Source organism: Ranitomeya imitator, chromosome 4, assembly GCF_032444005.1.
Source record: "Ranitomeya imitator isolate aRanImi1 chromosome 4, aRanImi1.pri, whole genome shotgun sequence".
Taxonomy (NCBI): domain Eukaryota; kingdom Metazoa; phylum Chordata; class Amphibia; order Anura; family Dendrobatidae; genus Ranitomeya; species Ranitomeya imitator.
Genome location: NC_091285.1, coordinates 359466007 through 359482892, shown reverse-complemented (window position 1 = coordinate 359482892; position 16886 = coordinate 359466007). Strand labels below are relative to the sequence as shown.

Below are 16886 nucleotides of genomic sequence, written 5' to 3'. Positions count from 1 at the left end.
ACAATAAACACGCAGCCCAACAACTGATGCATTGCTGCAATCAGGGTCACTGGGCTTACATCATGCTACTCTGATTAGCAAAAATCTGGTGACAGAAATCCTTTGACACCAAATGGCACTATAGGACCACTTTTGAAGAATCACTAATTTGGCTTGGATGTACTGTAAAAGCGCTTAATTCAGACAGATGCTCCTTGGTAAAAGGCTACAAACTAATATACTGACAGTAACTCTTTAGCCAGCCAAAAGTAAATGAACATGTTGCATATTTGCTGTGGGTTTCCATTATAGGTTTGCATACAGAAAGTCTGCAACGTAATACACTGTCAGATAAGGCTGCTTTTAGGCTGGGTTTACATTGTGTTGATGGCAATGCGCTGATGGCATCCGCTACATAGCGGCACTAACGCTATGTAACGGATGCGTTAGCGCACCCATTGACTGCATTGGCATGCGTTAGCGATGTGCTGTCATTCTGTGATGGACCCTAGGAAGCGGTCTGCAGCGTTTCGGGGTCCTTCACCGCTAGCGCAGATGGAGCATCTGCGCTAGTGCAATTGCATAACGCAATTTTTAACGGCACTTGCATTAACACAGTCCGTTTAACGCATGCGTTGAACGGACTGCCCTAACGCAATATGAACCCTGCCTTATCGGGCCGTATCACCGCAATTTTCAAGGTCTGCCGCAATATTGGACCACAAAAATATTGCGGATCGCCTTTTTTCAGGTTCCCTATACTATAGCAAAAGTATTGGGGGAAAAAAAACGCGGTCCGTAAAACCAGAAGTCACGACGCACCACAAGTCTGGAGGAGAGAAGGTTTTTCCACCAACATAGAAGAGGATTCTTTACTGTTAGGGCAGTGAGAATCTGGAATTGAATGCCTGAGGAGGTGGTGATGGCGAACTCAGTCGAGGGGTTCAAGAGAGGCCTGGATGTCTTCCTGGAGCAGAACAATATTGTATCATACAATTATTAGGTTCTGTAGAAGGACGTAGATCTGGGGATTTATTATGATGGAATATAGGCTGAACTGGATGGACAAATGTCTTTTTTCGGCCTTACTAACTATGTTACTATGTTACAAAAATAACCTTCCGTTGTATTTGCGGCCCCATTGAGTTACAATGGGCGCCTTGCTCATAAGCTGTAAGCTCGATATTTTTTCATGACCGTAAATACAGCATATGGCACTCCTACGAATTTTTGGGGTCGCAAAAACGGGCCGAAAAAAACATGGGCAAGTGTAATACCAGCATAAGTAGATAAGACACTCAACAAATCTCAGCTACACTTTACTAAGATTACCTAATTTAAATGTTAAAATCCACAGCATGTCAATTCTTTGTGTGGAATGTAAATGGGGAAATCAGTTGCAAACCCGCAACTGAACGGCACGTATGCTGTAAATTCACCCTAAATCTCCCATAGCTTAATTTTTTTTTCTTTTTTAGTAGGGTTCGTAAGCGCTTCTCTTCAGTCCATGCGCTGCTCAATGGCGTTCCACTGCGTTCACGGACTGAAATTAAGCGCGTCTGAACTTGGCTTAAACGTAATGTTTGCATATATGTTATTGGCCATTTTCTACATGGACCTCATGTCAGTGTGGCATAAAAAAAATTGCAACATACACATTCAGTGCAAGTATATAGTAGGCATCTTCTGCACCCATCTGCTATGCAGACTAACAGTCAGTCATGCCCACAAAGTTCAGTGTTCATCTGAACTTAACCTTACATTTTAAGTAAGTCATAGGCTATTATGGAGCCATTTATTTAATTTGAAAATCAGAAAATATTACTTTGTAAATAGACAATACATCACACAAACTGGAAAAATCAAAATTAGGTACTTCAGCTGTACTTTGTGGGAATCCTAACTGGTCCAGCTTTTATCACTTTTTGCAGTAGTATTGGTGCAACAATTTTATGTTTGTTTTTTCCAGGTATCCTTATTGGAGTACCGAAAAAGGCAACGTGAAGCAAGAAAGAGTGGCTCAAAGCCTGAAACTTTGCCTCTGGTCGCACTTTGCCCACACACTGAGAGTGGAAATATACCTGGGAACTGTTCTATTGCTGCTGCTGCTACTGAAAACTGTAGTAACAATGTGGAAAGTATGGAACCTAATGAGAGTGTTGCAAATTTGACTGTACCACTGCCAGCTGAAGTCCAGAACACCTCCCCAGAGGAGACAGACCTAAGCTCTCAAGTCACAGATGCCACTGCTAATGAAAAAAGTGATCCAGAAGCTCAATGGTACTTAAGTTTCATTTCCTGACCACTTCTTTCTAGTTTTATTTTGTTCTCAAGCAATAGTTCCCAACATTTACTGTTTAAACTGATTAAAGGGGTTCTCACCGACCATATTATTGATGAGCTATAACTTGGTTGAGTCATCAAAATTAGATCTGTAGGGGGTCTGACAGCACAGTCACTAGTAGTTCCTGTTATGCTTTCTGGCAGCAGGTGGATGTTAACAGTGAAGATCGGGACAGCATAGCCCCATCACACTGTTATAAGAAGGTTGGATAGCAATAGATCCAGAAAAGATGCTACTTATATTCCTGAAGTCCTGCTGTTTCCACTCAGGCTACTGTTCCAGTAGTCATACTGTTATTACATGGGATTTCAATGAAGGGTAACATCTATACAATAGCTAAATGGATAATGTGTTGAGAGAGATATACGGTATCCAGTATTTATCAGCAAACTATTCATTAGCAATCTATCCTATGCCTTGTTAAAGATCCAAATGTAAGTATGTGTTACAGACAGCAATGTCAAATTACTTGGTTTAATTTGTTTAATGTATTAACACCGAAGACATTAAAACATTCATGACGTAACATACATGTATGGCACACGTCTGGTATGAGTGTGTGGAAGAGGACTTAAGTGTAAAGTTAAGTTTTATACAGTTGGCATTCGCCCTTTAAGGGGTTGTCCACTACTTAGACAACCCATTCTCTCTGAATATTTGCCCCTTTTAACCCCTTCCCGACCCATGATGCCACGTAGGCGTCATGAAAGTCGGTGCCAATCCGACCCATGACGCCTATGTGGCGTCATGGAAAGATCGCGTCCTTGCAGATCGGGTGAAAGGGTTAACTCCCATTTCACCCGATCTGCAGGGACAGGGGGAGTGGTAGTTTAGCCCAGGGGGGGGGGTGGCTTCACCCCCCCCCCCCCCCCCCCCCGTGGCTACGATCCCTCTGATTGGCAGTTTCACTTTCAACAGCCAATCAGAGCGATTTGTAATATTTCACCTATTATAACTGGTGAAATATTACAATCCAGCCATGGCCGATGCTGCAATATCATCGGCCATGGCTGGAAACACTAATGTGCCCCCACCCCACCGATCAAATACCCCCCCCCCCCCCCCCCCCCAGACCCCCGATCTATCCGGTACACTGCTCCGGCTCCCCTCCGTCCTGTGCTCCGCTCCCCCCGTGCTCTTGTCCGCTCCCCCCGTGCTCCAATCACCCTCCCCGTGCTCCAATCACCCCCCCCTGCACTCCGATCCACCCCCCCGTGCTCCGTTCCACCCCCCCGTGCTCCGTTCCACCCCCCCGTGCTCTGTTCCACCCCCCCGTGCTCCGTTCCACCCCTCCCGCGCTCCGATCCACCCCCCCATGCCCCAAACCCCCCCCGTGCTCCCCCCCACCCCATCATACTTACCGATCCTGCCGGGGTCCGTCCGTCTTCTCCCTGGGCGCCGCCATCTTCCAAAATGGCGGGCGCATGTGCAGTGCGCCCGCCGAATCTGCCGGCCGGCAGATTCGTTCCAAAGTGCATTTTGATCACTGAGATAGATTATATCTCAGTGATCAAAATAAAAAAAATAATAAATGACCCCCCCTTTGTCACCCCCATAGGTAGGGACAATAAAAAAATAAAGAATTTTTTTTTTTCCCACTAATGTTAGAATAGGGTTAGGGGTAGGGGTAGGGTTAGGGTTAGGGTTTCGGTATGTGCACACGTATTCTGGTCCTCTGCGGATTTTTCCGCTGCGGATTTGATAAATCCGCAGTGCTAAACCGCTGCGGATTTATGGCGGATTTACAGCGTTTTTTCTGCGCATTTCACTGCGGTTTTACAACTGCGATTTTCTATTGGAGCAGTTGTAAAACCGCTGCGGAATCCGCACAAACAAGTGACATGCTGCAGAATGTAAACCCCTGCGTTTCCGTGCAGTTTTTCTGCAGCACGTGTGCAGCGATTTTTGTTTCCCATAGGTTTACATTGAACTGTAAACTCATGGGAAACTGCTGCGGATCCGCAGCGTTTTCCGCAGCGTATGCACATACCTTTAGAATTAGGCTATGTGCACACGGTGCGGATTGGCCGCTGCGGATTCGCAGCAGTGTTCCATCAGGTTTACAGTACCATGTAAACCTATGGAAAACCAAATCCGCTGTGCCCATGGTGCGGAAAATACCACGCGGAAACGCTGCGTTGTATTTTCCGCAGCATGTCAATTCTTAGTGCGGATTCCGCAGCGTTTTACACCTGTTCCTCAATAGGAATCCGCAGGTGAAATCCGCACAAAAAACACTGGAAATCCGCGGAAAATCCGCAGGTAAAACGCAGTGCCTTTTACCCGCGGATTTTTCAAAAATGATGCTGAAAAATCTCACACGAATCCGCAACGTGGGCACATAGCCTTAGGGTTAGGGTTGGAATTAGGGTTGTGGTTAGGGGTGTGATTAGGGTTATGGCTACAGTTGGGATTAGAGTTAGGGGTGTGTTGGGGTTAGTGTTGGAGGTAGAATTGAGGGGTTTCCACTGTTTAGGCACATCAGGGGTCTCCAAACGCAACATGGCACCACCATTGATTCCAGCCAATCTCGTATTCAAAAAGTCAAATGGTGCTCCCTCACTTCCGAGCCCCGACGTGTGCCCAAACAGTGGTTTACCCCCACACATGGGGTATCAGCATACTCAGGAGAAATTGGACAACAACTTTTGGGGTCCAATTTCTCCTGTAACCCTTGGGAAAATAACAAATTCTGGGCTAAATAATTATTTTTGAGGAAAGAAAACGTATTTATTATTTTCACGGCTCTGCATTATAAACTTCTGTGAAGCATTTGGGGGTTCAAAGTGCTCACCACACATCTAGATAAGTTCCTTTGGGGGTCTAGTTTCCAAAATGGGGTCACTTGTGGGGGGTTTCTACTGTTTAGCCACATCAGGGGCTCTGCAAACGCAACGTGACGCCCGCAGAGCATTCCATCAAAGTCTGCATTTCAAAATGTCACTACTTCACTTCCGAGCCCCGGCATGTGCCCAAACAGTGGTTTACCCCCACATATGGGGTATCAGCGTACTCAGGAGAAACTGGACAACAACTTTTGGGGTCAAATTTCTCCTGTTACCCTTGGGAAAATAAAAAATTGCAGGCTAAAAGATCATTTTTGAGAAAATAATTTTTTTTTTCATGGCTCTGCGTTATAAACTTCTGTGAAGCACTTGGGGGTTCAAAGTCCTCACCACACATCTAGATTAGTTCCTTTGGGGGTCTAGTTTCCAAAATGGGGTCATTTTTGGGGGATCTCCAATGTTTAGGCACACAGGGGCTCTCCAAACGCGACATGGTGTCCGCTAACAATTGGAGCTAATTTTCCATTCAAAAAGTCAAATGGCGCGCCTTCCCTTCCGAGCCCTGCCGAGTGCCCAAACAGTGGTTTACCCCCACATATGAGGTATCGGCGTACTCGGGAGAAATTGCCCAACAAATTTATGATCCATTTTATCCTATTGCCCATGTGAAAATGAAAAAATTGAGGCGAAAAGAATTTTTTTGTGAAAAAAAAGTACTTTTTCATTTTTACAGATCAATTTGTGAAACACCTGAGGGTTTAAAGTGCTCACTAGGCATCTAGATAAGTTCCTTGGGGGGTCTAGTTTCCAAAATGGGGTCACTTGTGGAGGAGCGCCAATGTTTAGGCACACAGGGGCTCTCCAAACGCAACATGGTGTCCGCTAACGATGGAGATAATTTTTCATTCAAAAAGTCAAATGGCGCTCCTTCCCTTCCGAGCCTTACCATGTGCCCAAACAGTGGTTTACCCCCACATGTGAGGTATCAGCGTACTCAGGAGAAATTGGACAACAACTTTCGTGGTTCAGTTTCTCCTTTTACCATTGGGAAAATAAAAAAATTGTTGCTAAAAGATAATTTTTGTGACTAAAAAGTTAAATGTTCATTTTTTCCTTCCATGTTGCTTCTGCTGCTGTGAAGCACCTGAAGGGTTAATAAACTTCTTGAATGTGGTTTTGAGTACCTTGAGGGGTGCAGTTTTTAGAATGGTGTCACTTTTAGGTATTTTCAGCCATATAGACCCCTCAAACTGATTTCAAATGTGAGGTGGTCCCTAAAAAAAATGGTTTTGTAAATTTCGTTGTAAAAATGAGAAATCGCTGGTCAAATTTTAACCCTTATAACTTCCTAGCAAAAAAAAATTTTGTTTCCAAAATTGTGCTGATGTAAAGTATACATGTGGGAAATGTTATTTATTATCTATTTTGTGTCACATAACTCTCTGGTTTAACAGAATAAAAATTCAAAATGTGAAAATTGCGAAATTTTCAAAATTTTCACCAAATTTCCGTTTTTATCACAAATAAACGCAGAATTTATTGACCTAAATTTACCACTAACATGAAGCCCAATATGTCACGAAAAAACAATCTCAGAACCGCTAGGATCCGTTGAAGCGTTCCTGAGTTATTACCTCATAAAGGGACACTGGTCAGAATTGCAAAAAACGGCAAGGTCTTTAAGGTCTAAATAGGCTGGGTCATGAAGGGGTTAAAATAAAAACACCTATGCTCTTCTCCTGTGCTGGCACTGTATTGGCACTCGCTTTCCTGGGACTCAAGTGAGGTGTGTCACGTGAGCCCTGCGCCCAATCAGTGTTGGCAGTGCAGTCTCCTTCAGATGTATTTGTAATCAAGAGAAAGTGATAGCTGCGGCTGTCCGCTCACCTCTTCTTGAGTACTTACACGTCCAAAGGTGTGGACAGGGCTCACCTGACGTAACAACTTCACGTGAGCCCCGGGAACGCGAGTGCTGACACCGCTGGAATGGGAATGGCACAGGAGGTGAGTATAGGTATTTTAATGGGGGAAAACATTCAGAATGAGATGGCATTGCCCTAGTAGTGGACAACCCCTTTAGCAGCAGCATCTGCAGCTCAGCAAAGTCTTAAGGGTATGTGCACATGTTGCGGATTTTTCCACACGGATTCTGCAGAATCCGCAGGTGAAATGACCTGCATTTTACCTGCGGATTCCGCACAAAGAGTTAACATGCTGCGGAAAATAAACCGCTGCGTTTCTGCGTGAATTTTCCGCAGCATGGGCACAGCGGATTTGGTTTTCCATAGGTTTACATGGTACTGTAAACCGCATGGAAAACTGCTGCGGATCCGCAGAGCCAAATCCGCAACGTGTGCACATACCCTAAAAGCGAGATTTAATTGACTAAATTTGGCGGGTTCTTGTTTTTGACCAATTTACCTTGCTTGGATTTTTTTTTTTTTACCTTTTATCCAATTTATATTTTAAAATGATGTAATTTAACCCCTTCATGACCCAGCCTATTTTGACCTTAAAGACCTTGCCGTTTTTTGCAATTCTGACCAGTGTCCCTTTATGAGGTAATAACTCAGGAACGCTTCAATGGATCCTAGCGGTTCTGAGATTGTTTTTTCGTGACATATTGGGCTTCATGTTAGTGGTAAATTTAGGTCAATAAATTCTGTGTTTATTTGTGATAAAAACGGAAATTTGGCGAAAATTTTGAAAATTTCGCAATTTTCACATTTTGAATTTTTATTCTGTTAAACCAGAGAGTTATGTGACACAAAATAGTTAATAAATAACATTTCCCACATGTTTACTTTACATCAGCACAATTTTGGAAACAAAATTTTTTTTTGCTAGGAAGTTATAAGGGTTAAAATTTGACCAGCGATTTCTCATTTTTACAACGAAATTTACAAAACCATTTTTTTTAGGGACCACCTCACATTTGAAGTCAGTTTGAGGGGTCTATATGGCTGAAAATACCCAAAAGTGACACCATTCTAAAAACTGCACTCCTCAAGGTGCATAAAACCACATTCCAGAAGTTTATTAACCCTTCAGGTGCTTCACAGCAGCAGAAGCAACATGGAAGGAAAAAATGAACATTTAACTTTTTAGTCACAAAAATGATGTTTCAGCAACAATTTTTGTATTTTCCCAATGGTAAAAGGAGAAACTGAACCATGAAAGTTGTTGTCCAATTTGTCCTGAGTACGCTGATACCTCACATGTGGGGGTAAACCACTGTTTGGGCGCACGGCAGGGCTTGGAAGGGAAGGAGCGCCATTTGACTTTTTGAATGAAAAATTGGCTGCACTCTTTAGCGGACACCATGTCAAGTTTGGAGAGCCCCCGTGTGCCTAAAAATTGGAGCTCCCCCACAAGTGACCCCATTTTGGAAACTAGACGCCCCAAGGAACTTATCTAGATGCATAGTGAGCCCTTTAAACCCCCAGCTGCTTCACAAATTGATCCGTAAAAATGAAAAAGTACTATTTTTTCACAAAAAAAATTTTTTAGCCTCAATTTTTTCATTTTCACATGGACAACAGGATAAAATGGATCCTAAAATTTGTTTGGCAATTTCTTCTGAGCACACCGATACCTCACATGTGGGGGTAAACCACTGTTTGGGCACATGGTAAGGCTCGGAAGGGAAGGAGCGCCATTTGACTTTTTGAATGGAAAATTATCTCCATCGTTAGCGGACACCATGTCGCGTTTGGAGAGACCCTGTGTGCTTAAACATTGGAGCTCCCCCACAAGTGACCACATTTTGGAAACTGGACCCCCCAAGGAACTTATCTAGATGCCTAGTGAGCACTTTAAACCTTCAGGTGCTTCACAAATTGATCCGTAAAAATGAAAAAGTACTTTTTTTTCACAAAAAATTTCTTTTCGCCTCAATTTTTTCATTTTCACATGGGCAATAGGATAAAATGGATCCTAAAATTTGTTGAGCAATTTCTCCCGAGTACGCCGATACCTCATATGTGGGGGTAAACCACTGTTTGGGCACTCGGCAGGGCTCGGAAGGGAAGGCGCGCCATTTGACTTTTTGAATGGAAAATTAGCTCCATTTGTTAGCGGACACCATGTCGCATTTGGAGAGCCCCTGTGTGCCTATGCAATGGAGCTCCCCCACAAGTGACCCCATTTTGGAAACTAGACCCCCCAAGGAACTTATCTAGATGCATACTGAGAACTTTAAACCCCCAGGTTCTTCACAGAAGTTTATAATGCAGGGCCATGAAAATAAAAAATAATTTTTCTTTTCTCAAAAATGATTTTTTAGCCTGGAATTTCCTATTTTGCCAATGGTAATAGGAGAAATTGGACCACAAATGTTGTTGTCCAGTTTGTCCTGAGTACGCAGATACCCCATATGTGGGGGTAAACCACTGTTTGGGCGCACGGCAGGGCTCAGAAGGGAAGGCACGCCATTTGGCTTTTTAAATGGAAAATTAGCTCCAATCATTAGCGGACACCATGTCGCGTTTGGAGAGCCCCTGTGTGCCTAAACATTAGAGATCCCCCACAAATGACCCCATTTTGGAAACTAGACCCCCAAAGGAACTAATCTAGATGTGTGGTGAGCACTTTGAACCCTCAAGTGCTTCACAGAAGTTTATAACGCAGAGCCATGAAAATAAAAAAAAAAAAATTCTTTTCCCAAAAATAATTTTTTAGCCCAGAATTTTTTATTTTCCCAAGGGCTACAGGAGAAATTGGACCCCAAAATTTGTTGTCCAGTTTCTCCTGAGTACGCTGATACCCCATGTGTGGGGGTAAACCACTGTTTGGGCACACGTCGGGGCTCAGAAGGGAAGTAGTGACTTTTGAAATGCAGACTTTGATGGAATGGTCTGCGGGCGTCACGTTGCGTTTGCAGAGCCCCTGGTGTGCCTAAACAGTAGAAACCCCCACAAGTGACCCCATTTTGGAAACTAGACCCCCCAAGGAACTTATCTAGATATGTGGTGAGCACTTTGAACCCCCAAGTGTTTCACAGACGTTTACAACGCAGAGCCGTGAAAATAAAAAATAATTTTTCTTTCCTCAAAAATGATGTTTCAGCAAGCAATTTTTTATTTTCACAAGGGTAACAGGAGAAATTGGACCCCAGTAATTGTTGCGCAGTTTGTCCTGAGTATGCTGGTACCCCATATGTGGGGGTAAACCACTGTTTGGGCACACGTCGGGGCTCGGAAGTGAGGGAGCACCATTTGACTTTTTGAATACAAGATTGGCTGGAATCAATGGTGGCGCCATGTTGCGTTTGGAGACCCCCTGATGTGCCTAAACAGTGGAAACCCCTCAATTCTAACTCCAACACTAACCCCAACACACCCCTAACCCTAATCCCAACTGTAGCCATAACCCTAATCACAACCCTAACCCCAACACACCCCTAACCACAACACACCCCTAACCCTAACCACAACCCTAATTCCTACCCAACCCTAGCCCTAAGGCTATGTGCCTACGTTGCGGATTCGTATGAGATATTTCCGCACCATTTTTGAAAAATCCACGGGTAAAAGGCACTGCGTTTTACCTGCGGATTTACCGCGGATTTCCAGTGTTTTTTGTCTGGATTTCACCTGCGGATTCCTATTGAGGAACAGGTGTAAAACGCTGCGGAATCCGCACAAAGAATTGACATGCTGCGGAAAATACAACGCAGCGTTCCCGCGCGGTATTTTCCGCACCATGGGCACAGCGGATTTGGCTTTCCATATGTTTACATGGTACTGTAAACCTGATGGAACTCTGCTGCGGATCCGCAGCCAAATCCGCACCGTGTGCACATGGCCTAATTCTAAAGGTATGTGCACACGCTGCGGAAAACGCTGCGGATCCGCAGCAGTTTCCCATGAGTTTACAGTTCAATGCAAACCTATGGGAAACAAAAATCGCTGTACACATGCTGCAGAAAAACTGCACGGAAACGCAGCAGTTTACATTCCGCAGCATGTCACTTCTTTCTGCGGATTCCGCAGCGGTTTTACAACTGCTCAAATAGAAAATCGCTGTTGTAAAACCGCATTGAAATGCGCAGAAAAAACGCGGTAAATCCGCCATAAATCCGCAGCGGTTTAGCACTGCGGATTTATGAAATCCGCAGCGGAAAAATCCGCAGAGGACCAGAATACATATGCACATACCGAAACTCTACCCCTAACCCTACCCCTAACCCTAACCCTACCCCTACCCCTACCCCTAGTTCTTACCCCAACCTTAGTGGAAAAAAAAAAAAATATTTTTTTTATTGTCCCTACCTATGGGGGTGACAAAGGGGGGGGGAGAGGGGGGGTCATTTACTTTTTTTTTTTATTTTGATCACTGAGATAGATTATATCTCAGTGATCAAAATTCACTCTGGAACGAATCTGCCGGCCGGCAGATTCGGCGGGCGCACTGCACATGCGCCCGCCATTTTGGAAGATGGCGGCGCCCAGGAAAGAAGACGGACGGTCCCCGGGAGGCCAGGTAAGTATAAGGGGGGGGGGGAGAGATCAGGGCACGGGGGGGGGGGGGGGCGGCGGAGCACGGGGGGGGTGGATCGGAGCACGGGGGGTGGATTAGAGCACGGAGTGGGGGATCGCTGTGCGGGCGGGTGGATCGGAGCACGGGGGGGGAATCGCTGTGCGGGGGGGGGATCGCTGTGCGGGGGGTGGGATCGCTGTGCGGGGGGTGGGATCGGAGTGCGGGGGGGTTTGATTGGAGCACGGGGGGAGCGGGCAGGAGGACGGGGGAGCGGAGCACAGGACCGAGGGGAGCGGAGCACAGATCGGGGGGCTGGGGGGCGATCGGAGGGGTGGAGTGGGGGCACATTAGTGTGTCCAGCCATGGCCGATGATATTGCAGCATCGGCCATGGCTGGATTGTAATATTTCACCATTTTTTTTAGGTGAAATATTACAAATCGCTCTGATTGGCAGTTTCACTTTCAACAGCCAATCAGAGCGATCGTAGCCACGAGGGGGTGAAGCCACCCCCCCTGGGCTAAACTACCACTCCCCCTGTCCCTGCAGGCCGGGTGAAATGGGAGTTAACCCTTTCACCCGATCTGCAGGGACGCGATCTTTCCATGACGCATATGCTGCGTCATGGGTCGGAATGGCACCGACTTTCATGACGCAGCGTATGCGTCAAAGGTCGGGAAGGGGTTAAATCTAAAGCATTTCCCGTGAAAGTCCTTACGATGTTGACGGGAAAATAAAATATCCATTTCTAGTGGTGGAAAAGTGATAGCCCAGAAACAGCTGGAAATGAAGAGGTTAAAAAGGCTGAGTAACATTCTCTGCTTGATAAAAGTGAAAACTGATATTTTATCCTATAAATTATATGTATATTTACACGTCTGAGCCGACAGAAGCTAAAGCTAGTCTCTTCTGACAGCTAGATTAAGGCTAAGCATAGAAAGTTTTCAGAAGTGTCTAAAGAAAACCTGATAGTCTATTCATTCTGCACAAACCACGGGGAATATCAGGGTAAGTTCACACAGGGCGTTTTTGCTGCTTTTTTTTTCTGCAGCAAAACCTGATCTTCTTGGCAGGAAATGCAGCTGCATCAAAAGCTCAGGTTTAGGTGCGTTTTTGGTGAGTTTTTTTTCCTTCTCTTTTTCCATGCTAATTTCCAGCAGCAGAAACACAGCAAATAATGATACCTGCAGTTTTGCTGCATTTTTGCTGCGTTTTTTCAACACCCATTCAAGTCAATGGGTGAAAAACGCTGAAAGTGACATGCTCTATGTCCAAAAAAACACAGCAAAGCACAAAATACTGATCACACAAAAAAACAGTGTATGCATGAGATTTCTGAAATCTCATAGGCTTTGCTGGTACTGTGAAAAGCAGCTGAAAAAATTGCTTAAAAAATTAAAAACGCAGCAAAAACGCTCTGTGTGAACTTGCTCTATATCAGTCTGGTTTCACAATTGCAGCCAGGTATGTTTTCCAGGGCTGTGGCTTCGGAGTTGGTGTCCATTTTGGTGGAGTTGACATAAAATGGACCCACTCTTAACTCCTTAATGACCGCCGATACGTCTTTTAACTGACCTGAGATATAAGAATAGCCGCCCCATACAGGTGACAATCCCGCAGCTGTCGGCTGTACACTATAGCTGACAACTTGCTGCATCACCAACGATCAGTGTTTACACCGTCCATATCTGTATAACCCCTTAGATGCTGCTGTCATTAATTCCTGAAAATCACCTGAAGGGTTAATAAACTACCTGACAGCAGTTTTCAAAATGTCAGGGGTGCTGTTTTTAAAATGGTATCACTTTGGGGGTTTCCCAATATATGGTACCCCTAAAGGCACTTCAAACATGGATAGGTCCCTAAAAAAAATTTCCTTGAAAAAATGAAAAATTACTGCTACATTTTTAAACCTCCTAAAATGCTAACAAAATAAAATAACATTTTATTAATGATGCTGATGTAAAGCAGGCATGTGGGAAATGTTATTTATTAATGTTTTTGTGTGTTATGACTATCTGGATTAAAGGGATAATCATTCAAAGTTTGAAAAATGCTATTTTTATTTTTTTTTACAATTTTTCTCAAATATCTGATACGTTTTATAAATAAACACAAAACACATGGACCTAAATTTACCATTATCATAAAGTATAATGTGTCACGAAAAACAGTCTCAAAATCACTGGGATATGTTGAAGCGTTCGAGTTATTGCCACATAAAGTGACAGTGGTCAGATTTAAAAAATTTGGCTCCGTCACTAAGGGGTTAAAATATATAATTGGGTACAGTAGATCAATACAGTATGTGCTGTAAAAAAAATTTGAGAATTTGGGCAAGTTATGGTAAATTCTAGGCTTTTAGTTGAAAGAAATCTGTGCTGCACTTTATGTACATGCTCAGTAGCGAGGCAGTGCTGTAGAGTCGGGACTCAAAGAAATTGAGGCTTCGAAGTTGGAGGTTTGGCTTACCGACTCCACAGCAGTGTTTTTTTATTCTCTGAAACGCTCCAGCTGAATGACAGATCTCAACTATGTGTTCAGAAGGAGAGGTCCCTCCAAGTCAGCTTCTCCTCTTTAACAAACTAATCTCCTCTCCCCCCATGGTCCCTGACTAGCTCTTCAAACAAAGTTATCTCTGAAATGCCAGAGTATTTGAGTAAATCAAACCTAGCTGGCCCATGTTTTTTGGGCAGCATAAATCGACTCGCAGGTAATGTAGGGTTTTTATGATACAGCATAGTGTGACTTATCAAATTAATGGTAAAAGCACAAATGAATAGTGCAGCAGAGATTTACATAGGGGTATGTCATTAAAAAGTTTGTTGTTGAGCCCAAATCCTACAAGATATGGGGTGTTCTCATTTCATAGTGTGTTTTGTTTTATCTCTCAGGACTTCTTCAACTTCTGTGGAGCAAGTCCGAGAATGGAGCTATCACAGAGCTTTGTTATTGAGTGACCACCGGAAGGATAAAGATGGGGGTAGGTCAAATTAAGTTGCCTTGTTTTTCAGGTTAGATCTATAAATTAGCTGGGATATAGTGAGCAAAATGATATGTATATGATTGTAATTTAAAAATGAACAGATCTGGTGAGATTTATATTTGCCAAATCATGTGGATGTCGCCAGGAAGTTCAATTTGCAGCAAATTTATTTTCTGCAAATTGAATATGACTCATTATGCTCAGGGTTCCGAACAGACCTTATTAGCATAAAACTAAAAGATCTAGATTTAAAAAAAAAAACAAAAAAAAACAGCAAACCAATACTCACTTCAACGTTCACTGTTCCCCCATTTGATCCTTTATGCCACATCTGGCTACCCCTCGCTGAAACTCTGGGCATCTTCATGTTATTTTGGAAATTACTTTAGTGAGAGACATGTGGCTCACCTGCTGCTGCAATGGGAAAAGCTAGTTGGGGGCAGAATCGGACTAGTCTGTTGTCTGAATATGGTCCCCGGCTGGATCTTTATATTATATTTTCTCTGAAATGCTGTGGCAATCAAGCAGCCAAGCTTTGCCTGCATTTTAGAGTGCATATATTAGGCAATTGGTTCCTATTAATGATGATCTATCACCAGATTTTTGCCACCTAATTTGATGGCAGTATAATGTACAGAGACCCTAATTCCAGCAAAGTATCACTTTCCTAGACTGTTTGCTGTAGTTTTGATTAATCTCCTGCTGATGGCTGATAAAACAATAATTTTATTATAAAAATGATTTAACCCCTATCTGACCTCGGACGGGATAGTACGTCCGAGGTCAGCTCCCCTGCTTTGATGCAGGGCTCCGCGGTGAGCCCGCATCAAAGCCGGGACATGTCAGCTGTTTTGAACAGCTGACATGTGCCCGTAATAGGCGCGGGCAGAATCGCGATCTGCCCGCACCTATTAACTAGTTAAATGCCGCTGTCAAACACAGACAGCGGCATTTAACTACCGCATCCGGCCGGGCGGCCGGAAATGACGTCATCGCCGACCCCCGTCACATGATCGGGGGTCGGCGATGCGTATCCATTGTAACCATAGAGGTCCTTAAGACCTCTATGGTTACTGATCGCCGCCCATGGAGGCTATTGAAGCATGGCAAAAGTAAAAAAAAAAAAAAAGTTGAAAAAAATGTTAAACAATAAAAAAAAATATAAGTTTATATCACCCCCCTTTCGCCCCAATCAAAATAAATCAATAAAAAAAAATATAAAATCTACGCATATTTGGTATCGCCGCGCTCAGAATTGCCCGATCTATCAACTAAAAAAAAACATTAACCTGATCGCTAAACAGCGTAGCGGGGAAAAAATTCAAAACGCCAGAATTACGTTTTTTTGGTCGCCGCGACATTGCATTAAAATGCAATAACGGGCTATCAAAAGAACGTATCTGCACCGAAATGCTATCATTAAAAACGTCATCTCGGCACGCAAAAAAATATGCCCTCAACCGACCCCAGATCATGAAAAATGGAGACGCTACGGGTATCGGAAATGGCGCTTTTTTTTTTTTTTTTTTTTTTTAAAAGCAAAGTTTTGAATTTTTTTTTCACCACTTAGATAAAAAATAACATAGTCATGTTAGGTGTCTATGAACTCGTAGTACTGACCTGGAGAATCATAATGGCAGGTCAGTTTTAGCATTTAGTTAACCTAGCAAAAAAGCCAAACAAAAAACAAGTGTGGAATTGCACTTTTTTTGCAATTTCCCTGCACTTGGAATTTTTTCCCCGTTTTCTAGTACACGACATGCTAAAACCAATGATGTCGTTCAAATGTACAACTCGTCCCGCAAAAAATAAGCCTTCACATGGCCAAATTGACGGAAAAATAAAAAAGTTATGGCTCTGGGAAGGAGGGGAGTGAAAAACGAACACGGAAAAACGAAAAATCCCAAGGTCATGAAGGGGTTAATCACTAGAGATTAATAAACCTTTTGCCATGTAGTCCTCCATATTTAGGAACTCTGTAGAACCCCACACCCAATAGACTTCTGTGTACACTGTGCATAGACAGAAAGTTATTATTTGGGTGTGGGTGGGGTAATTCAGAGCTCACCATTAAGAGAAATGGTAGACCAGTTGCAGACAAAACAGTGGGGTTTTTTTTTATTCAAAACTGGAGCAAGCAGCTCAGTCTTAGCCCCTGCATGATGCTTCTCTCCGATTGAGTAGCAAAAGTCTGGTGTCAAAAAGACACGTCTGATTTTAGATACACAACCACAAGCTGTCCATAATATGTTTAGCTTCAAATTTTGAATTCCGCGTTAAGAATTTTTAAAACTGCTTTTGTTTCATTGGCA

General features: G+C 43.6%; 1 protein-coding gene across 5 annotated transcripts in view; it reads left to right on the top strand.

Moving 5' to 3' along the window:
- The window catches only part of KMT2E (lysine methyltransferase 2E (inactive)), a 197802-nt gene that overhangs the window by 173275 nt on the left and 7641 nt on the right, over positions 1-16886 (top strand). For all 5 annotated transcript variants that reach the window (XM_069765101.1, XM_069765100.1, XM_069765097.1 and 2 more), the window contains 2 exons: positions 1949-2259; positions 14483-14571. In XM_069765101.1, coding sequence (XP_069621202.1) covers positions 1949-2259; positions 14483-14571 — 400 coding nt within the window. The remainder of the gene's footprint in view (positions 1-1948; positions 2260-14482; positions 14572-16886) is intronic.